The sequence below is a fragment of the Bufo bufo genome, chromosome 3 (assembly GCF_905171765.1).
Source record: "Bufo bufo chromosome 3, aBufBuf1.1, whole genome shotgun sequence".
Classification (NCBI taxonomy): Eukaryota; Metazoa; Chordata; class Amphibia; order Anura; family Bufonidae; genus Bufo; species Bufo bufo.
The window spans coordinates 527,810,344-527,835,470 of NC_053391.1; the positions used below are offsets into that span (position 1 = coordinate 527,810,344).

Here is a 25,127-nt window from a genome sequence, read left to right on the forward strand (position 1 = left end):
TGGATAAGGATCCGTTCAGAATGCATCAGTTTGGCTGCGTTTGGTCTCCGTTCCGCTTTTGAGGCGGACACAAAACGGATCCGTCCTGACTTACAATGTAAGTCAATGGGGACGGATCAGTTTTCACTGACACAATATGGTGCAATTGAAAACGGATCCGTCCCCCATTGACTTTCAATGTAAGTCAAGACGGATACGTTTTGACTTAGACTTTTTTTTTTTCAAAGAATAATGCAAACTGATCCGTTCTGAACGGATACAAGCGTTTGCATTATCGGTGCGGATCCGTCTGTGCAGATACAAGACGGATCCGCATCGAACGCAGGTGTGAAAGTAGCCTAAACAGACCAGTCTGACATTCAAAGAAAAATAAGACCGCAATCTACATGAAAATATTTACCGTAATACCCATGCTTGGAATGCTTCACAGAGACAAGGTCTTTCAGCTCTCGGCAGCATTTGTAGTGCTTACAGGACATTACAATAATTGCATCACATTAGCAAAACCTATCTGTAACCAAATACCAAACTTTTATTATTCACTAAAAAAGTCTAATTCTTTCTTAAAAAGGACTGTTTACTTACAGATCCTAAAGGAGTGCTCATTTCCCTTTAATTATTTTGTCCAAATTAATTGGAAGATACAGCTACAACAATTACATTCCTAATTTTAATGAATGTGGGGGAAAAATCCCTTCCGTGACTTTCCATGCTCATGCAAATTGACCACAGCTTAAGCATCCTCTCAGCGCAAATTAAATTGTCTGTCTAAACCCGTGTACATCATTTGCCCTTGCGCAAATTAATGAGATAGACTATTCAGGGATTAAAAAGACACTTAAATATAATAGTAAATACGGAGAGACAATACAGACCTGGCAAACCAATTAGTCAAAGCAAATGATAATGGATGGAAACCTCTAATGCATTAAAGGAAACGTGTTCACAGCTTCACTGTTACAGCCAAACAAATGAGCTTGACTCCGATTACTGCCTGTAAACGACTGAAATGGAAGAACACTGTATATGAAAAGAAGATTTCTCATTCAGAAATCTAAAATAGGCTATTTTCTGGTATTGAGATCCATCATAGGGTCTCAATACCGGAAAAAAATGCTTCCGTTTTGTTCCCATTCATTGTCAATAGGGACAAAACGTAACTGGACAACACTGAATACTCCAAAATGCATTCTGTTTCGTTTGGCCGCGTTCTCCTACCCGAGAGCAAACTGCACCAGGCTGCAGTTTTCTTTCCGTCATGGGATGCGGAGCAAAACAGATCCGTCATGACCCACAATGCAAGTCAATGGGGACGAATCAGTTTAACTCTGACACATTAAAAAACGGATCCGTCGCCCATTGACTTTCGATGGAGTTCATGACGGAGCCGTCTTGGGTATGTTAAAGATAATACAACCGGATCGTTTCATAACGGATGAAGATGGTTGTATTATCAGTATCGGAAACGTTTTTGCTGAGCCCTGTTGGTTCCAGCAAAAACGCTAGTCGGAAAGTAGCCATAAATTAAAGTTTTTTGTGAGCAGGTTAAAAACACAGAAGAGGTACAAATCTTTAAAATGACACCTAATCTCTGATTAGGCTTCACTGTTGGTTTTGGCTCACAATAACTGATGGAGCTAACTGACCAAATAAGTCTGCTTTCACATCAGCGTATCTCAAAACCTGAATAAAAAGCTTTCATTTTATTTAATACATCCGGATTAGGGCTGAATCGAGTAATTCGACACACAAAAATCCTCGATGCAAAAAAAATTTTGATTTGTTTGTGTCATTTGACCACAGAGCAGGAATGAAGCGCTTGCTATTACTCACCGCTCCGTGGTTGCCCGCCGGCCCGCTCCGCGCTGCACTTTCCTCCTGACACATCATCAGGACATAGTGCACGTAAGCGTGCACTATGACCCGACGCTGTGTGACGTCAGGACGACGGTGCAGCATACAGAGAAGAAGATGGACGAGCTGTGAAGCAGCGCCCCTAAAGGAGAGGTAAGTATTTTATTTCACTGGCACTGGGGGACATGGCAAGGAGGGGGAGATGATGGCACTGGGGGGCAGGCGGTGGCATGGGGGGCGGTAAGCTGGTGGCACTGGGGGGCAGCTGATGGCACTGAGGGGGCAGCTGATGGCACTATGGAGGAGCCTGATGGCACTATAAAGGAGCCTGATGAGTTTTTATAAAGAAAAACATTAATTTAATTAGTTTTTTGTTATTAGAGTACTCGATTAGGCTACAGGCACACAAACGTTGTTTGTTTCCGTGTCCGTTCCGGTCGTGTGCATGAAGCCTTACAAGAATAGTCGATAGTTGCAGCCCTAATCCGTATGTATCCGTTTCGTCTGGATCCGGTTGTATCAAATAGAAATTGAACAATCTGGATCGGGCATGAAAATTATTGTAAATCAATGGGCGCTGGATCAGTTTTCTTCATTAGTGAAAAAACTGCATCCAGCACCATTGACTTACATTGATTTTCATGCTGGATCCGGTTTGTTGTGTTTCGCAAACCAGACACAAACCCGCACCTTGCAGAGAAAAGGATGCGGAACCCATTCATTTCAATGGTGGTCCCACAAAAAACAGAGCATGTCCTATTCTTTTCCACAATCACGGACAAGCATAGACATTTCTATATAAGGCTGACCCTGTGCGTTCAGCAAAAGTATCAGTGTTTTGCTGATCCACAATTTGTGGACTGCAAAACACTTACGGTCACCTGAATGTAGCCTTACAAACTGCACGCTGCAGATTTTCGGATTTTATCTGCTCCCTTGGTACCATGAACCAGTGTCTCTTGACCCTTCTGGGTCAACTGCCACCACATGGAGATTATACCAAGAGGTAGCAGCCTGGTGGTTCCCCCGCAGAGAAGATAAGCCCTAAGTCAAATCTATTCAGTCTATTCCGTGGGTCCACACCTGTTGTATTACATTTGTACTGTCTATTTTAACCATTTGGATGAATTAATACAAATATTTTCTGTACAATTTAGTCTGTCACATTAAGCTTTTAATGATTTTCTATAAATCTGAAAGCAAGCATGTAAAAGCTATTTCTAACAATGCAATTACAAAAACGCAGGCTCTGACCTGTGATGGAAGCCTGTAAGCAGTCTTTCACATGAGCGGATCCCGTGCATGGAATCCGCTGAGTGAAAGAGAGCCAAGCCGCGCTCCGGACAGCAGAGACACGGAGCAGTAACATGACTGATAATGCTCCGTGCCTCTCTGTGATCTTTTTACTACAAAAACACTGAGATAAAGTTGTCACTGTGATTTTGTAGTAAAAAGGTCACAGAGGCATGGAGCATTATCAATCATGTTAATGCTACGTGTCTTTGCTGTCCAGAGAGCGGCTTGGCTCTCTTTCACGCCGCGGATTCCATGCACGGATCCGCTCGTGGGAAAGACCCCTAAGACGATTTTGAAGCCTACTGTAAATTTATGCAGAATATCTGCATGCCCACTTTTACAGTAACTACATCCCTAAACTATACATGGTGCACACAGGCCTACTGATAAAGATCTCTGGCAGAAAAAGTCCCATGGCCACATAATGGAGTTTTCCTATCCAATTAACAGAACACATTATAATTGCAGACATAGCTGTAATCAAATTGGAAACATTTTACTAGGTCACATAATTTTTAGTCTGTGCCTAGTGATTACCATAGATTATGTCCAACAATAACCCCAATCTTCAAAAAACATGCCATTTTTATAACGGCATAAAAATAAGCGTTAATAACAATTATGCAATTGTCTACAATGCACAGTAGTAATACAGCTACAGAATTATGTACAGATGTGACATGAATTTTTTTGGTCGAAAAGAATGGAGGTAAAGCTGAACAGTCGAGTTCCCAGAATTGCAATCACTGCACACACCATAATCATTGCACAGAATGCGTAATAAAAATAAACACTAAAGTAAAAGCAGCAAACAGAAAAAAGAAAGATAAGTGTAATCTGTTGTATTGTAAGAAATTGAATTACGGTACCCACTGGAAAAGCTTTTTATGTTCTTCATCATAAAAATAAAAATAGCTGAAATCTGTACAGAAGCAAGACAAATCCAACAAGCACAATGTAATGATTACCGGTACATGTTTTTGCTTTTTTTGCCACACAACAAGTAATATAATAATTGGAAGGATGCAAAACTATATATATATATATATATATATATATATATATATATATATATATATATATATATATATATATATATATATATACACACACATACACATACACACACACACACACACTGCTCAAAAAAATAAAGGGAACACAAAAATAACACATCCTAGATCTGAATTAATTAAATATTCTTCTGAAATACTTTGTTCTTTACATAGTTGAATGTGCTGACAACAAAATCACACAAAAATAGAAAAATGGAAATCAAATTTTTCAACCCATAGAGGTCTGGATTTGGAGTCACACTCAAAATTAAAGTGGAAAAACACACTACAGGCTGATCCAACTTTGATGTAATGTCCTTAAAACAAGTCAAAATGAGGCTCAGTAGTGTGTGTGGCCTCCACGTGCCTGTATGACCTCCCTACAACACCTGTGCATGCTCCTGATGAGGTGGCGGACGGTCTCCTGAGGGATCTCCTCCCAGACCTGGACTAAAGCATCTGCCAACTCTTGGACAGTCTGTGGTGCAACGTGACGTTGGTGGATAGAGCGAGACATGATGTCCCAGATGTGCTCAATTGGATTCAGGTCTGGGGAACGGGCGGGCCAGTCCATAGCATCAATGTCTTCGTCTTGCAGGAACTGCTGACACACTCCAGCCACATGAGGTCTAGCATTGTCTTGCATTAGGAGGAACCCAGGGCCAACCGCACCAGCATATGGTCTCACAAGGGGTCTAAGGATCTCATCTTGGTACCTAATGGCAGTCAGGCTACCTCTAGCAAGCACATGGAGGGCTGTGCGGCCCTCCAAAGAAATGCCACCCCACACCATTACTGACCCAATGCCAAAGCGGTCATGCTGGAGGATGTTGCAGGCAGCAGAACGTTCTCTACGGCGTCTCCAAACTCTGTCACGTCTGTCACATGTGCTCAGTGTGAACCTGCTTTCATCTGTGAAGAGCACAGGGCGCCGTGGCGAATTTGCCAATCTTGGTGTTCTCTGGCAAATGCCAAACGTCCTGCACGGTGTTGGGCTGTAAGCACAACCCCCACCTGTGGACGTCGGGCCCTCATATCACCCTCATGGAGTCTGTTTCTGACCGTTTGAGCAGACACATGCACATTTGTGGCCTGCTGGAGGTCATTTTGCAGGGCTCTGGCAGTGCTCCTCCTGTTCCTCACTGCACAAAGGCGGAGGTAGCGGTCCTGCTGCTGGGTTGTTTCCCTCCTACGGCCTCCTCCACGTCTCCTGATGTACTGGCCTGTCTCCTGGTAGCGCCTCCATGCTCTGGACACTACGCTGACAGACACAGCAAACCACCTTGCTACAGCTCGCATTGATGTGCCATCCTGGATAAGCTGCACTACCTGAGCCACTTGTGTGGGTTGTAGACTCCATCTCATGCTACCACTAGAGTGAAAGCACCGCCAGCATTCAAAAGTGACCAAAACATCAGCCAGGAAGCATAGGAACTGAGAAGTGGTCTGGGGTCACCACCTGCAGAACTACTCCTTTATTGGGGGTGTCTTGCTAATTGCCTATAATTTCCACCTGTTGTCTATCCCATTTGCACAACAGCATGTAAAATTGATTGTCACTCAGTGTTGCTTCCTAAGTGGACAGTTTGATTTCACAGAAGTCTGATTGACTTGGAGTTACATTGTGTTGTTTAAGTGTGCCCTTTATTTTTTTGAGCAGTATGTATATATATATATATATATATATATATATATATATATATATACACACACACACACACACACACACAGTTCTGATCAAAAGTTTAAGATCACTTGAAAAATGGCAAAGAATTATATTTAGCATGGCTGGATCTTAACAAGGTTCCAAGTAGAGCTTCAACGTGCAACAAGAAGAAATGGGAGTGAGGCAAAACATTTTTTGAGCATTCAATTTAATGAAAACAACGAATAAACTGAAACAGGCTGTTTTTCAGCTGATCAAACGTTTAGGACCACACCTCCAAAAAAAAATAAAAAATCCCCCCAAAACAGAAATCCAACTTCCAAACATGAACTCAGTAATGAGGAGTAGCTCCGCCGTTATTGTTTATCACTTCAAAAATTCGTTTTGGCATGCTTGATGCAAGCGTTTCCATGAGGTGAGTGGGAACATTTCTCCAAGTGGTGAAGACGGCCGCACGAAGGCCATCTACTGTCTGGAACTGTTGTCCATTTTTGTAAACTTCCCTTGCCATCCATCCCCAAAGGATCTCAATAGGATTTAGATCAGGGGAACACGCAGGATGGGCCAAAAGAGTGATGTTATTCTCCTGGAAGAAGTCCCTTGTCCTGCGGGCATTGTGTACTGTAGCCTTGTTCTGTTGAAAAACCCAGTCGTTACCACACAGACGAGGGCCCTCAGTCATGAGGAATGCTCTCTGCAACATCTGGACATAGCCAGCGGCCGTTTGACGCCCCTGCACTTCCTGAAGCTTTATTGTTCCACTGAAGGAAAAAGCACCCCAGACCATTATGGCGCCCCCTCCACTGTGGCGCGTAGAAAACATCTCAGGTGGGATCTGCTTGTCATGCCAGTAACGTTGGAAACCATCAGGACCATCAAGGTAAAAAAAATTCTCATCAGAGAATAAAACTTTCTTCCACCTTTGAATGTCCCATGTTTGGTGCTCTCTTGCAAAGTCAAAACGAGCAGTTCTGTGGCGTTCAAGGAGACAAGGTCTTTGAAGACGTTTTTTGTTTTTGAAGCCCTTCAGTCTCAGATGCCGTCTGATGGTTATGGGGCTGCAGTCAGCACCAGTAAGGGCCTTAATTTGGGTCGAGGATCGTCCAGTGTCTTGACGGACAGCCAACTGGATCCTCCGGCTCAGTGCTGATGAAATTTTTTTGAGTCTTCCACTTGACTTTTTTGTTCCATAACCCTCAGGATCATTTAAGAAATTCCAAATGACTGTCTTACTGCATCCCACCTCAGCAGCGATGGCGCACTGTGAGAGCCCCTGCTTATGCAGTTCAACAACCCGACCACGTTCAAAAATGGAGAGTTTTTTTGCCTTTGCCATCACAACGTGTGACTACCTGACAGAAAATGACAATGAAATCCACATCTTTGCACAGATTTGGCCTTTTAAAAGGCATGTGGTCCTGAAATTTGGATCAGCTGAAAAACAGCCTGTTTCAGTTTAATCGTTATTTTCCATTAATTGAATGCTCAAAAAATGTTTTGTCTCACTCTCATTTCTTCTTGTTGCATGTTGAAGCTCTACTTGGAACCTTGTTAAGATCCAACAATGTAAAATATGATTTTTTCCGATTTTTCAATTGGTCTTAAACTTTTGATCAGGACTGTGTTATATATACACACACACACACACATATATATATATATATATATATATATATATATATAAAAACACACAGACAGAGTATTGTTCGCTTTATAAGACGCACCATTGTCCTAAAGCTATGCTAAGTTATTTAGGCTCTAAGTTATTTGGGCCCTATTCTCTTCAATATATTTATTAATGATCTTGTAGAAGGCTTGCACAGTAAAATATACATTTTCGCAGATGACACTAAACTGTGTAAAGTAATTAACACGGAAGAGGGCAGTATACTGCTACAGATGGATCTGGATAGATTGGAGGCTTGGGAAAGTGGCAGATGAGATTTAACACTGACAAATGTAAAGTTATGCACATGGGAAGGAATAATGCAAGTCACCCGTACATACTAAATGGTAAAACACTGGGTAACACTGACATGGAAAAGGACCTAGGAATTTTGGTGAACAGCAAACTAAAAGGATCCATTCAGAATGCCTCAGTTCCATCTCCATTCCGCTATGGAGGCGGACACCAAAACGCAGCTTGCAGCGTTTTGGTGTCCGCCTGACGATGTGGAGCCAAACGGATCCGTCCTAGGACATAATAAAAGTCAATGGGGACGGACCCATCTGTAATGGCTCCATTTGAGCAGATCCTTACCAAAACGTTTTGCACACCGAGCATGCTCAAGAATTGCCCTCGCACAGCAGCCATAAGAATCAGCCATCTTGGCAAACTGTCTCTGCAAACAAACAGGTAAGTATGGGAAGTTTTAATGTCTGTCTGTCATTCTATCAATCTATCTACCTTTATTTCTTTATCTCTTTCTTTATATCTGTATGTCTCCTTCTCTCACAGGGGGGTTGATGGCATTTGTGGGGGGCTGGTGGCATTACAGGGGGGCAGGTGGCACTTGTGGGGGGCAGGTGGCACTTGCTTATCCCATCCCATCTTGTAATCATCCGCCATCTGCCTCCCCTCAGCCGACGTGCCATACTTTTTTAGCCGTGCCTCTCATCCACCAACTTGTCTCACATCTGTCGCTGTTGCTCACATCCACACAAATTTTATTTAGTAGAACTCCCACAACATGACTATCGAAAAAAACAAAAAAAAAAAACATTTTATGAATATTTAAAGAAAATTCTGAGGTGGCCAGAAAACCATCTATCTACTCCAAAGTAAGTTATTGAAATAAATATGTAATACATGTTATATATCCGCTTTTACAATATTCAGCTTAGTCACCATATCACTCCATTAAAGCATATTTTATCCCTAGATGCCAGCTGAATATTGTAAAAGCGGGTCTATTCACAGATAATTAAGAGGGACAAAGGGAGAGGGGAGGGCCTGTCCAGTTACTGGATTATAGCCCCCCATCCCCATAGGTCCCCTAAGAATGAATGGTAATTAGGGACTGGATGACCCAGTGAACTGGGGGCTGACCCCCCCGGAGCATGGGGCCTATGTACCAGCCGCTTGATGAATGGTGGAGGACCTAGCTAAGTGCCTATTTAACCACCTCAGCCCCCCTAGCTTAAACACCCTTAATGACCAGGCCACTTTTTACACTTCTGACCTACCCTACTTTCACCGTTTATTGCTCAGTCATGCAACTTACCACCCAAATGAATTTTACCTCCTTTTCTTCTCACTAATAGAGCTTTCATTTGGTGGTATTTCATTGCTGCTGACATTTTTACTTTTTTTTGTTATTAATCGAAATTTAACGAATTTTTTGCCAAAAAATGACATTTTTCACTTTCAGTTGTAATTTCTTTTTAAAAAAACGACATCCATATATAAATTTTTCTCTAAATTTATTGTTCTACATGTCTTTGATAAAAAAAAATGTTTGGGTAAAAAAAAAATGGTTTGGGTAAAAGTTATAGCGTTTACAAACTATGGTACAAAAATGTCAATTTCCGCTTTTTGAAGCAGCTCTGACTTTCTGAGCACCTGTCATGTTTCCTGAGGTTCTACAATGGCCAGACAGTACAAACACCCCACAAATGACCCCATTTCGGAAAGTAGACACCCTAAGGTATTCGCTGATGGGCATAGTTAGTTCATAGAACTTTTTATTTTTTGTGACAAGTTAGCGGAAAATTATGATTTTAATTTTTTTTCTTACAAAGTCTCATATTCCACTAACTTGTGACAAAAAATAAAAACTTCTATGAACTCACTATGCCCATCACGAAATACCATGAGGTGTCTTCTTTCCAAAATGGGGTCACTTGTGGGGTAGTTATACTGCCCTGGCATTCTAGGGGCCTTAATGTGTGGTAAGTAGTTTGAAATCAAAATCTGTAAAAAATGACCTGTGAAATCCTAAAGGTGCTCTTTGGAATGTGGGCCCCTTTGCCCACCTAGGCTGCAAAGAAGTGTCACACATCTGGTATCGCCGTACTCAGGAGAAGTTGGGCAATGTGTTTTGGGGTGTCATTTTACATATACCCATGCTGGCTGAGATAAATATCTCGGCAAAAGACAACTTTTCCCATTTTTTTATACAAAGTTGGCATTTGACCGAGATATTTCTCTCACCCAGCATGGGTATATGTAAAATGACACCCCAAAACACATTGCCCAACTTCTCCTGAGTACGGCGATACCAGATGTGCGACACTTTTGCGCAAAGGGGCCCAAATTCCTTTTATGAGGGCATTTTTAGACATTTGGATCCCAGACTTCTTCTCACGCTTTAGGGCCCCTAAAATGCCAGGGTAGTATAAATACCCCACATGTGACCCCATTTTGGAAAGAAGACACCCCAAGGTATTCAATGAGGGGCATGGCGAGTTCATTGAAATTTTTTTTTTTTGGCACAAGTTAGCGGAAATGGATTTTTTTTTTTTTCTCACAAAGTCTCCCTTTCCACTAACTTGGGACAAAGATTTCAATCTTTCATGGACTCAATATGCCCCTCACGGAATACCTTGGGGTGTCTTCTTTCCGAAATGGGGTCACATGTGGGGTATTTATACTGCCCTGGCATTTTAGGGGCCCTAAAGCGTGAGAAGAAGTCTGGAATATAAATGTCAAAAAATTTTTACGCATTTGGATTCCATGAGGGGTATGGTGAGTTCATGTGAGATTTTATTTTTTGACACAAGTTAGTGGAATGAGACTTTGTAAGAAAAATAAATAAATAATAATAATAATTTCCGCTAACTTGGGCCAAAAAAATGTCTGAATGGAGCCTTACAGGGGGGTGATCAATGACAGGGGGGTGATCAGGGAGTGTATATGGGGTCATTGATCATCCCCCTGTAAGGCTCCATTCAGACGTCCGTATGTTTTTTACGGATACATGGATCGGATCCGCAAAACACATACGGACATCTGAATGGAGCCTTACAGGGGGGTGATCAATGACAGGGGGGTGATCACCCCATATAGACTCCCTGATCACCCCCCTGTCATTGATCACCCCCCTGTAAGGCTCCATTCAGACGTCCGTATGTGTTTTGCGGATCCGATCCATGTATCCGTGGATCCGTAAAAAACATACGGACGTCTGAATGGAGCCTTACAGGGGGGTGATCAATGACAGGGGGGTGATCAGGGAGTCTATATGGGGTGATCACCCCCCTGTCATTGATCACCCCCCTGTAAGGCTCCATTCAGATGTTCGCATGTGTTTTGCGGATCCGATCCATGTATCCGTAAAAAACATACGGACGTCTGAATGGAGCCTTACAGGGGGGTGATCAATGACCGAGAGGTGATCAATGACATGGGGGTGATCAGGGAGTCTATATGGGGTGATCAGGGGTTAATAAGGGGTTAATAAGTGACGGGGGGGGGGTGTAGTGTAGTGGTGTTTGGTGCTACTTATTACTGAGCTGCCTGTGTCCTCTGGTGGTCGATCCAAGCAAAAGGGACCACCAGAGGACCAGGTAGCAGGTATATTAGACGCTGTTATCAAAACAGCGTCTAATATACCTGTTAAGGGTTAAAAAAAAAAATCGCATCTCCAGCCTGCCAGCGAACGATCGCCGCTGGCTGGCTGGAGATCCACTCGCTTACCTTCCGATCCTGTGAACGCGCGCGCCTGTGTGCGCACGTTCACAGGAAATCTCGCGTCTCGCGAGATGACGCGTATATGCGTGACTGTGCCTGGAGCTGCCGCCTCTGGAACGCGATCCTGAGGCGGTTAAGTTACACCATGCAATTCACTCTGTTAATAATATATATAATATAAATAAAGTTGAGAAAAATGGATCCTTAAATAGGCCACCAGTGAACCCAGAAAGTAGCCTGCCATATATAACATTAAATTGATAGATTCCGCTTTCTGGTATGCACCAGGCCGTCCGCATGACACTGCAGAGAGATCCCAGTAAGAGACCGCACTAGCGCCATGTAACTTAATAACAACTAGTCAGATGATAACAAGTGATGTCACTAGAAGGCCTAGTCATGTGATCAGAAAGATCGAGGAAATGTACTAGGATCGGACCTGGCGGAAGTACAGATTGAAGGGCGAAAGTGACGATATAGCACATGCGCAAAGCTAATCGAGGGACGCCGGAATTTAAATTATTAGCGTGCAAGTAAATAGTTATACCCTGGAAATGCAATGTCCGACGGAGGCTCCTACAGCATGGGGACACGGTATGCAATGATTTGTATGTCCATACATGATGGGAAGGTATATGGGGATGTAAGTAACATGGCTTGAGATTTTTTAGGAGGTACACAGGGGGTTAATGGGATGGGCTAAGCTGTAACCAATGCGAGGTCTTGGGGAGGTATTTAAATGTTCACTGTGTCATTGTAATAATGTGAGCTTGATAAAGACCGTCTGGTCGAAACGTCGCTTTTTATTGAGGTGTAATAAAGAAACAGAAAATTTATCCTCTGGACCAGGATCCAACACTGCAGGCACCACCACAAACTGGAACTTCTAGACTAACAGAAAAGTGAGTAGTGCTGTCTTATTGCTATATCGTGAACCATGAACATGTCATGTAGCACCATCAATAATGAGCTATCTTTTGCCTCCTTATTGATCGTATTCCCTCTGATTGGCACATGAACAAGCATATGCTTGATCACAGGTCAGTCTTGTGCCCTTTCACATGAGCCCTTGAGGGAGTCACGGTCCATGCGAATCAGCATCACAGTGAATTCATTAACTAAAGAGCACTACGTTGTAATTTTAGTGTTTAGTTTCCAGAGGATGCTCACATGACTAGCTTGATTATCACAAGGGACACGCTAGGGACATGATGCAGTTAAGGCCTCTTGCACACGACCGATGCCCTCCGACATGCTGGACATATGTCCCGGAGCCGCATTGATCTTGCGCACGTGAGTACACAGCATCATAGATTAGAAAGATGCCGTGCAGGTCCGGCTGCCTGCGGGGCTGTAGTCCCGCACTCATAAGATCATATGGGTGCGGGAAAATTGCCCAGCGTGCAGCGCAACATGCACAGCCTAATTATGCTATGTACTCCCGTGCGCAAATGCCACCACTGAGTATCTGGACCTTGTGCATATTCACAAGAGTGATGCTGCAGTGATGCTATAATATATCATCATTTTAGAAGAATTCTTGGTACTGAGCAAAAAAAACGACACAAGGTGTATACCCAAAAAATTTAATACAAGACCAAACATTTTTAAAACAACAATTATACTAAATTATCCTGCCAACTCACTCTGGCTCATTCGGGCCACGCAAGGGTTGAAAGATACCCCAGATGTTGCAGCCTGGTAAGTGTGCAATCAACCTCCTGCGGGTCCAGGCGCAGTGTCTCCTCTGATAAAATATAGTAGAACTACACAGGCTTTAACTACATCGTCTATGGTTTCAACCTTAAGAATGATGGCTTTGGTGAGAATACGCCATTTTGCAACAAAAATGCCAAAAGCGCACTCCACAAGTCATCTAGCTCGTGACAGTCTGTAGTTAAAAATGCGCTTTGCACGGTTCAAGTCGTGGCTAGAGTACGGTTGGTGAGGTGAACGCCTCATCCCCTACTTCTAAAAATGGCACTGGAGGTCCATCAGTCCCCGAAAAAGGTCTCGGTGCTGGTAATCCAAAGTCCTTTGAATACAGGAGGAGATTGCAGATTTTTTGAAAGCCATCGAGTCATTTGTCCGCCCATAAGCTCCAATGTCAACGGCGACAAACCGGTATTCTGCATCTGCAATGGCCATCAAGATAATTGAAAAGTATTTCTTGTAGTTATAGAATTCAGAGCCACTTCCTGAAGGTTTCACCATCCGTATACGTTTCCCATCCACAGCTCTGACACAGTTCGGGAATTGGCAGGTTTGCAGAAACTTGCCTGCGATCTGAAGCAAACTGTTCAGTTGTAGGATGTGGGATGTAATCCTCGTGCAGTACCTCCCACAAGGCACGACAAGTATTGTGGACTATACCAGAGATCGTTGAAATTCCCATTCGATACTGGTAATGCAGCGATGAAAGACTTTCTCCGGTAGCAAGAAACCTGTAACAAAATAAAAAAATATACTTAAATATAAAAAATATAAAAAAAATGTATAGAGCTGTAAAAAATAAAATAAAATTAGGACAATCCTTACCTTATTGTCACCATTAGTCGCTCTGCAGAAGTAATTGCCCTTCTGTAGCAGGTAACCTGTCTTTCAAGGCTTGTCGAAATGCGCTGCAGTAGCTGGCCAAAACTCTTGATAGTCATGCACATACAGTTGAAAAATTTTTCAGGATTACCACGAAGCTCCAAATACAGGACCGAAAATACGCCTCTGGTCATGCTTTTGAAAGTTATCGGGTGGACCCAATACTGGCGTCGTCTTCTTTCCTGAGCACGTCTTCATCTCGCTTTCAGGATAAGTAACCCCAATCGCAGACATATGTGTGCAGGCAACATGTTCCCAATACACAAAGAGCCTAAATAGATTAATCCCCACTTAAATACACTGTAAAAGTGGGTGGACACTTTGAGACATGCCTTCTTATTACAAAACGGATCCGCTAAACGGAAGCCAAAACGGAAATAAACGTGACCACAGGATCCGCTTTACAGACGGATCCGTTTAAAAGGATCCGTCTGAATGGTTTCCATTCGTCTCCGTTTTGTCAGTTGTGTGACGGATCCGTTTCAAACGGATCTGTGAAACGAGAGTGTGAAAGTAGCCTAAGCTGTAGAAACCAGTGTCAGGCAGCTGCTGCCAAGGCCAGTAAGATAATGGGGTATAAACCTAAATAAATACTGAATTGGTAGTTGTAAATAAGAAATCTGTCACAGAAGCCAACTACCTAAAATATAACTTTTAATCAAAATCGGCTAAAATGAACACATTATCCCTCACTTGGGGACTGATAGACAAACAGAAGACATACACAGACAAAATAGAGCCATTACAAGGACCAGGTCAGGGAGGGCCAATGTGGTGATATGGCAGGGCCAGACACAGATGGGTCACTGAATGTATCCCTGTGATGTCCCTGTGTTTTACTTAGCCCGGAGATGAACCCTGATGGTGGGAACACTCCGTCCCCGTACCTAACCTAATTGTCCTTGAAAAGCCCTAATCTCAAAAAAAGACCCATATGGATGCCCGGGTCCTGAGATATCTACTATACAAACAAATATAGTGTCCTATCAGACAATCCAGGAGGATATCTGGATATTTAGAGACAGAGTCACAACTTATACAGATAGCTACAAAATAGCGCTCTGAAACCGGGTCTCGACGCGTTTCCACCCAACAATATGGTTCATCAGGAGACCAATGACATTGTGATAAATTCTGATAAACACACAGTGTATAGATGAATAAGTTGCCTTAACGATAAAACGACAACAATGGTTTTTCAATCAATTGACCGCATCAGGGATTGATCCATACTCACGGTCAGACCAACAAAAACAAAGAAAAACCAAAATAACTGGAGCACCGCCATGCGGCACCGCACTGTCTGAATTAAAGCAAAAAGGCTAACATCACAAAGAAGGACCATTGATAGTGATAGAATACTTATCCCTTCTAGTAGATTTTCAGCAGGCAGTAGACAGCAGCATGGGGTGCTCCAGGGGGCAAAAAAGATGTGGCTCCAAGTTGTGAACCTACAATGTGACTAGTTATACCCTGAATGAGACCAGCCCCTTCCGATATGCACCAATCGTCAGGTGCCCTTCCAATCATGTGACCCACCATTGAATGTACCTGTGTGACGTCACAGGAATTAGGTGTATTCCTCGGCATAGTGACACAGGGTACAGACCCCTAGAGAACACCTATCCCTAATTAGCTGAGAAGAAGGGGGGTGGAAATATCTGATAATAGTGAGAATAAAGAATAACAGAGGGTATATAATAGTGCGGGCAGTCACTGATGGAACGCACGCCAAGATAACAGATATGGCCATGCGTTCCACCCCGAACTTCCGGTCGCCGCCTAATGACAGTAGCGCTCTGTCAGAAGCGGCATTGGAAGAAGGGGGCGTGACCTAACACTGTCTCCACGCCTCTTACTTCCTCCCAGCCTATACCGCAGTGTTTGCGTTCCACTGCGGCCGGCCGGGGGGCGTGTAAATGCGTTCCACATGCCGCTCGCACTGTACTATACCTGGACAACCTGTTGGTGCAAATCGCTCATGTAAGGAAACCAAAATGAATGGGGGGGGGGGGGTATAGATGATCAAACGAATATATGTGCATAACTATAGTCCCAGTAGAATCAAAAAATAAAGAGATACTGAAGCATAAAAGTAAGCAAATGTATCCTGACAAATGTAGGCACATGCAGACAGAAAAATGGAAACATAGACATGCACAGTTGTAAGATATTCCATCTATATCCCCTTTACAAAAAGGTAAACTATTTTATTTTAGGGGGACCAGATCATAAAATGCTAAAGTGTGGAAAGTGGTTAGCCCACCATTAATAATTAATGCTGGATAATGAATACACTGATGAGTGAGCCAGTTTCTCAGGGATAGAGTTGATTTGTCACACTGTACGTTCACAGATTATCTGTACAAAGCTTCAGATGACAATGTCAGATACATAAAGCGATAATCCTAACACGGATCCTCCAGTTGTGGAGTGATCCTCGATAATATAAAGTGACACTTCGCGTGTCGATAGTCAGCTAAGCCAATGAGGAAGAAGTAACGAAATAGAATAAGGACTGTAGGTAATATGAACTATAAAAAACAGGAAAATGTGAGTCGTTCGTTGAGTCCCGTAGGAGATTGTGACCGGAACCGGAAGATCCAAGCCGCCTCTTTCTGGAGGATCCTGCAGTCCCAGTCAACCCTCCTCGGCGACGGACGAATCAACTCCAGAGCAGAGAACTTAAGGGATCTCGGGTCCCCATCATGAACTTCCCATATATGATTGGCTATGGGTGTGTCCTTTTTATTCCTGATATCACCAAGGTGCTCCAGTATGCGTTTCCGAAATTCCCTAAAGGTCTTTCCGATATAATCTTTAGGGCATGTGCATTGAGCTAGATATATTACCCCCTTGCTGCGACAGTTAATGAAGTCTCTGATATCGAAAACCCTACCCGTAACCGTACACCTATTGGACTTAGTGTTGTTTATGCTGTTAGAGGCTAGGCAAGATCCGCAGCGAAAGGTGCCAAGTGGCTTCCGGTCCAGCCATGTTCCTTTAGGGATAGGTCCAGAATAGTGACTATGCACTAGGCGGTCACGGAGGCACCGACCCCTTCTGAATGAAATACTCGGGCTAGGGGAAAGTTTATCTGATAAATCCGGATCCATGAGGAGGATGGGCCAATATTTATTAATAATGGTTCTCACATCCTGACTCATCGTATCAAAAGTTGAGATGATCCTAATAACACCATCCCTCCCTTCGTATTTCCTCGGTATTAAAAGGGTATCTCGTTCGCACAGAGATGCATGCTGAAATGCAGTCTTAAGAACACCTTGTGGGTAACCCCTACAAGAAAATCTATGCTGTAGTTTTTTTGATTCATGATGAAAGCCTTCACGGTCAGAGCAATTTCTTCGCATGCGAAGGTATTGGCCGCGTGGTATACCCTTCTTCAAACTTACTGGGTGATGACTCTCCCAGTGCAACAAGCTATTTGTGGCGGTGGCCTTCCTGAATGTTGAGGTGACAAGACCGCCCCCGGTTTTGGTAATCCTGACATCAAGGAACGTGAGAGACTCAGGATGAAATTCAGATGTAAACGAGAGTCCCAAATCGTTGACATTAAGGGCCCTGATGAATAGGTTGAATTCTTCTGAACTACCATTCCAGATGATGAAAACATCATCGATGTACCTGGTCCAGAAGACGATCTTGTCACCCCACCACTCTGATAGATCAGGGAAGACCACCTTGTCCTCCCACCAGCCCAGGAGGAGATTAGCATAAGTAGGGGCACAGGGGCTCCCCATAGCAGTCCCCCTGAGCTGGTGGAAGAATTGCCCATCAAATAGAAAAAAGTTGTGCGTTAGCACAAACTCTAAAAGGGTCACCACGAAGTCATTGTGCAAATTATGACAAACAGCCCTGGTTTGAAGAAATGCTCCGGTTGCCAATAAGCCCTTGTCATGGGGAATCGAGCTATAGAGTGACTCTACATCCACACTCCCAAGGGACCACGATGGTTCGATGCTCAAGGCTTCAATCTTGCGCAAAAAATCCATCGTGTCCCTTGTATAGGAGGGGAGGGAGGACACAAAACTCTCGAGGACATTATCAATGTAGATCCCACTATTCTGAATAATTGACCCCACCCCTGACACAATGGGTCGGCCCTTGAGAGGGGAAACCCCCTTGTGGATTTTGGGTAACCCATAGAATGCCGCAATCTGGGGTTTAGTTGGCAACAAAAAACGGTACTCGGTGTCGCTAATTACCTTGCTCTGTAGTCCGTCCTGAAGAATAGATGTAAGCTCCCCAAGAAAAATTTCTGAAGGATCAGAGGGTAGTATACGATAGCAACTCTTATCGTTAAGTAACTGTCTGCACATTTTTTTATATTGTACATGCCCCATAACTACAAGGTTTCCTCCCTTATCGGCTGGTTTCACTACGATAGAGGAGTCCCTCTCGAGGTTACGGAGTGCTTCAGTTTCTTCTCCAGACAAATTATGGAAGTAAGTTCTATTAAGAGGCAATTTATCAATATCCTCAGTAACCATTTGTAAAAAAAATTCGATATGGTCATAATTCATCGGAGAGGGAGCCTTCTTACTCTTAGGACGAAGTTCCGTGAATGGGCCCTGGCCAGGTGTACGTGACCCTTCTTGATGAAGATCACATAACACCCTGGTCTCATTCAGGGTATAACTAGTCACATTGTAGGTTCACAACTTGGAGCCACATCTTTTTTGCCCCCTGGAGCACCCCATGCTGCTGTCTACTGCCTGCTGAAAATCTACTAGAAGGGATAAGTATTCTTTCACTATCAATGGTCCTTCTTTGTGATGTTAGCCTTTTTGCTTTAATTCAGACAGTGCGGTGCCGCATGGCGGTGCTCCAGTTATTTTGGTTTTTCTTTGTTTTTGTTGGTCTGACCGTGAGTATGGATCAATCCCTGATGCGGTCAATTGATTAAAAAAACATTGTTGTCGTTTTATCGTTAAGGCTACTTATTCATCTATACACTGTGTGTTTATCATAATTTATCACAATGTCATTGGTCTCCTGATGAACCATATTGTTGAGGGGAAACGCGCCGAGACCCGGTTTCAGAGCGCTATTTTGTAGCTATCTGTATAAGTTGTGACTCTGTCTCTAAATATCCAGATATCCTCCTGGATTGTCTGATAGGACACTATATTTGTTTGTATAGTAGATATCTCAGGACCCGGGCATCCATATGGGTCTTTTTTTGAGATTAGGGCTTTTCAAGGACAATTAGGTTAGGTACGGGGACGGAGTGTTCCCACCATCAGGGTTCATCTCCGGGCTAAGTAAAACACAGGGACATCACAGGGATACATTCAGTGACCCATCTGTGTCTGGCCCTGCCATATCACCACATTGGCCCTCCCTGACCTGGTCCTTGTAATGGCTCTATTTTGTCTGTGTATGTCTTCTGTTTGTCTATCAGACCAGTAAGATAATGGGTTGCATCAAAAGGGGCATAGTTGCTACCAAATCACTAGTCAGACTACACATGAAGTACTGTGTACAGTTCTGGGCTCCTGTGAACAAGGCAGACATAGCAGAGCTGGAGAGGGTTCAGAGGAGGGCAACTAAAGTAATAACCAGAATGGATGAACTACAGTACCCTGAAAGATTATCAAAATTAGGGTTATTCACTTTAGAAAATAGATGACTCGGGGGAGATCTAATTACTATGTATAAATATATCAGGGGTCAGTACAGAGATCTCTCCCATCATCTATTAGTCCCCAGGACTGTGACTGTGACGAGGGGACATCCTCTGCGTCTGGAGCAAAGAAGGTTTGTACACAAACATAGAAGAGGATTCTTTACGGTAAGAGAAGTGAGAATATGGAACTCTCTGCCTGAGGAGGTGGTGATGGTGAGTACAATAAAGGAATTCAAGAGGGGCCTGGATGTATTTCTGGAGTGTAATAATATTACAGGCTATAGCTACTAGAGAGGGGTCGTTGATCCAGGGAGTTATTCTGATTGCCTGATTGGAGTCGGGAAGGACTGGGGAAAATTGGCTTCTACCTCACAGTTTTTTTTTGCCTTCCTCTGGATCAGCTTGCAGGATAACAGGCCGAACTGGATGGACAAATATGACTATAACCCCTCTCATCTATAGGGAGGCACCCATGTACTACAGTACATGGGTGCCTCCCTATAGATAAGGTGGGGGGAGAATTATAGTCATATTTAACACAGTTAATTTTTAGGCAGGCCTCTGAGCTGTCATTCACCCATGGATTTTAGATGACAGTCCAGGGGGAAAGCACAGGGCAATGGAGGGCAAAAAATACAAAACGTTTTTTGCGGATCCATTGTAAAAATGCCTATCCTCGTCCACAAAACGGACAAGAATAGGACATGTTCTATTTTTTTTTTGCAGGGCTACGGAACGGACATACTGATGGACACAATAAATGGGTCTGCATCCTATCCGCAAAAAAACGGAACGGACACGGAAACAAAATACGTTTGTGTGCATGTAGCCTAACAGTAATTTTGACCAAGGGTGCCCAAACGTTTGCATGCCACTGTATACAAGGTGTGTAATACAGTGATCCCTCAAGATACAATGGCCTCAGGATACAATATTTTCAGCATACAATGGTCTTTTCTGACCCATCGTAGGTTGAAACAAGACTCAACATACAATGACTCAGACTCGGATCCAACGATTCTAGGCCACTTCTCTGGTAAACCAGCTGTATTAGTTGCTAGTTAGCAGCTGTGATATGTAAGCACTTGTTTTATCTGTCTTCGTTATATGCTTATTTTTCATAAATGTTCAATTTTTCTTATCTTGGATGATATTTCGGGGCTTTTGAATCGATTACTCAAGTTACAATGGTTTCAACATACAATGGTCCTCCTGAAACCAATAAATATTGTAGCTTGAGGGACCGCTGGAGTAGAAACAATTGACATGCTATGGATTTTAAAATCCTTATGGCAGGTCAATTTCTGCAAGTACAAAATACACAATGTGTACAAGAGATTTAGCAAATCTCATTCACTTTGCTAGTACTGTATCATGCAGGGCCGTCTTTAATATTGATTGGACCCTGGGCAAAAATTTACTTGGGCCCCCTGGATCCCGCCTTCCCACACCTTAGCAGGCAATCACGCCCTCCACCGCAACACACACAAAAAAATCCACACATCTGGTAGAGTACAGTGAATGACTGTAAATACTTCCAGTTCTGAAGACTCCAGCGGCTCAGGATCAGTGCTCTGGGCAGCTGGGCTCAGGCTGGAAGTGGGCACCGCTCTGCAGGAAGGAGACCGGGGCTCGGCTCACCCTAGTGTTACAGTGCACCCCAGCACCCCACAGTATGCAGTATAGCACCCTATAGTATACAGCAACCCACAGTATGCAGTATAGCACCCTATAGTATACAACACCACACAGTATGCAGTATAGCACCCCACACTATACAGTACCCCACACTATATAGTAGAGCAGTATAGCAGCCCACAGTATACAACACCTCACAGTATACAGTAGAGCAGTATAGCACCTCACCGTATACAGCACCACCAAACTATACACGATACAGCACGCCACACTATACACTACAGCAGTATAGCACTCCACACTATACAGCCCCCCACAGTATACAGTACAGCAGTATAGCACTCTACAATATACAGCACCCACAGTATACAGCCCCCCACACTATACAGGCCCCCCACACAGTATCCAGGCCCCCACACAGTATCCCGGCCCACCCCACCACAGTATACAGCCCCCCCAGTATACAGGGCCCCCTCACAGTATACAGCCCCCCCACAGTATACAGCTCCCCCACAGTATACAGCCCCCCACACAGTATACAGCCCCCCCCACACAGTATACAGCCCCCCCCACACAGTATACAGCCCCCCCACACAGTATACAGCCCCCCCACACAGTACACAGCCCCCCCACACAGTACACAGCCCCCCCACACAGTACACAGCCCCCCCACACAGTACACAGCCCCCCCACACAGTACACAGCCCCCCCCACAGTATACAGCCCCCCCCCCACAGTATACAGGCCCCCCACAGTCAGTATACAGACCCCCACTCAGTATACAGGCCCCCCACAGTATACAGCACCCCACTATACAGTAGTTTACAGTATATTAGCATAACAGTCCCTGTCACCTTTTTCTGATGTAATCTTCACAAAAAAAGCTCCACAGTTAAGGCAAACTTCTCCTACAAAACTCCTGATAGGACTTGTGATGACCTCATAGCCATGTGACCAGTAATATTGCTAGGTTACTGGTCACATGGTGATGATGTCATCTAAGGTCCTAGATCACACTCACAGCTCTCACAGACACAGTTCGCTGGCTGGAGTGCCGGTAGGCATGGCATCACCCCCTGTGTAGCTGACAGCCTGACACCCGGGGCAGTGGCTAGCAGGGCTCAAGAGGCAGCTGCCTTGGGCCCCCCAGAAGCAACTGGGCCCGGGGCAGCTGCCCCTTTTGCCTCTTGGTAAAGACGGCCCTGGTATCATGCTGCAGTTTTTCTGAACAAAACTTCATGTGGAAAAACGCACACAATCCTCAACAAGTGCAAGCGACTATCTAGTATACGTTTACAAGATATCAGGCATTAGTTGGCTTGCTTTATGCCAGAATTCTGACCAAGCATCTTAGTGCAAATTTGTTTGGGCGACATTGTTGTAACTTATGCCCAATTCTTTTCCCAGACAACACGCATTTCAAGCTAAGCCACTTCGCCTTGAGTTGAAAAAATAAAAAATAAATCCTAAAAAAAGTAATAAATATGATGGAAAGCAGGTGCATGCATGCCATTTTTTTACTCACTGCCACAGTTTCATTAGTAAATCTATTTTCTCCTGTTTAAAATTGCAACCTGAATGTAGCTATAATTTAGTTTCATCTGAACTACATATACGAACAGTGTTTCAGACGTAACAAATGTATGTATTTTTATAACAGACTGTCCCTAAAATTCCCCTAAAAGGCTTTAGAGAAATGAGTTACAAGTCTGAATCCTCACACTGCCTTCTGCCAGCCCTGCTTGCTTAGAGTAAATAGGCAAATGGATGCATGCTTCCATAAGGATACTCATTCTCTGCCTGGAAGAGTCAATTTTATAACACATCTTGCAACAAAAACTCTAAGTGATTTGTGTCAGCCTCACCCTCTGCAGCTCCCATTTCTCTATGAGCGGTTCCACTTCACCTCCAAGCACGGCAGTGTTGGTGTCATCCAAAAGCAAGCATCCATTTTTCACTTCAACAGTTCCTAATAGCTTTATTTTTGTGCCAGGTGGAGTGTTCAAGCTAGCAGGGAAGAAAAAGACGTAGGATACAATTAAAATGTTGGATTTCTGAACAAGCTGCCAAGGAATGCAATAATCAATTCTAATTTTCCTCTAAGTGCATACAAAAACAAACGTAACAATAAGAACATTTAGGAAACAGAAGTACACGTCCCACGAACATTGCAATCAGCAGTTAAAGTATATACTGGAAGCGTTTAAGATTTACTTGCCAAGAAATACTGTACAAAAAACACATTAGAAGCAATTACAAGGTCAATGAAGTTATGACAGTAGAACATATGGTAAACCTATCATGCAAGAAAAACACAACACAAGCATTTATTGTCTCCCATAATACACGGCATGTTATTCCGAATAGAACTGCCTTCTACAATATATGAGAACAAACTGCATTAGACAAGTAGATCACAAGAACATTTAGTGGGAAATTTAATATGGGGGAAATTTTTTAAGTAAATTTTGCTGGAGCATGCTTTGCAATTTTCCACACCAGCTTGTCAGCAAGACAATGTCCATACTTGGACCCAGCACTAGTAGACAAAAGAGGGGTGTAGCACCTTATGGCCGTCACTAAGGGACCTTGGGCTGGGCCACCGTCTTTTTACAGTGACCCAGTCTAGGTGCTGCACTAAGAGCCCGCATGGGCACATTATACCCCCTAGAGGCCGCTGTCAATTGCGAGCACAGCATGTAAGTGGTTACAGAGTGAGTGGACGCCCTTTATCTCCAATCGGCACCCCACAAATGACATTGCGTGGTGCTGATATCTTGGCATGACATCCTAGGACCTAATGAAGGTCCCAGGACTGCCTTCAGTATATTCCTAGCAGGCTGCAGCTCTCTGGTGAAGCCTGCTAGAGGATGTCAGTATAACACCGACAGGCAGAGGTTGCGCTACATTTTTTCCGGAAGAGTAAAAATACTCCTCTGACCATTTTTGAGGAGTATTTTTAGCCGAGGAGGAGTACGTAATTTTCGGTAATTCATATATATAATACACAGGCCTAAATAATGTTAAAATGTTGCTATTTAGGCAAGGAAACCATTACCAGTCTCCTCTATAATGTCTTCCATGCAGAAATAGCTAATTTTGACCTTTTTAAATGTATCTCTCAGAAGACTGAATCCCTACCTTTCTTGAAGCACCAAATCTGTCACGTAGAGATCGGAACGGTAGACTGTGCAAAACACAATTCAATAAGAATTGAACAGGGACGTCTGGTGGTTGTGGCAGGGAGCAGTGGGTGGCAGTCCGGGACGAATGCACAGGAGTCAGTTATAGGACAGTCTTATACACGGTATATTGGACTATTGCACAGTATAGTGTACTTGGCGTCTCTGTACTTTACATCTATGAGCACTGTGGCTTTCACTATAAGGTCTGAAGCACACGACTGTATCCATTTTGCGGTCCGTGTGCAATCCGCATTTTCTTGCGGACCCATTGATTTAAGTGGGTCCGCCAGAACAGGAGATGCTCTATCTTTTGGAGCATGGAGATGTGGATAGCACACGGATGTCCATATTTTGTGGATCTGCGATTTGCAGACCTCCAAAATGGATACAGTCGTGTACATGAGACATAATGGGGGCAAAATGGCTGCCCGTATATCTGGGACAATCTATTGCCTATTTGCCATCCCTCCTTGGTTTTTCTGGAGTCCCCCTAAAAATGTAAGCCCTCTTAGATCCCAGCAGGACACATAACATTGCACCAATCACAAATTGTGCC

General features: G+C 43.7%; 1 protein-coding gene across 2 annotated transcripts in view; it reads right to left on the reverse strand.

The window, feature by feature from the left end:
* The window catches only part of TDRD3 (tudor domain containing 3), a 367,839-nt gene that overhangs the window by 142,428 nt on the left and 200,284 nt on the right, over positions 1-25,127 (reverse strand). For both annotated transcript variants that reach the window (XM_040425380.1, XM_040425379.1), the window contains exon 5: positions 23,252-23,393. In XM_040425380.1, coding sequence (XP_040281314.1) covers positions 23,252-23,393 — 142 coding nt within the window. The remainder of the gene's footprint in view (positions 1-23,251; positions 23,394-25,127) is intronic.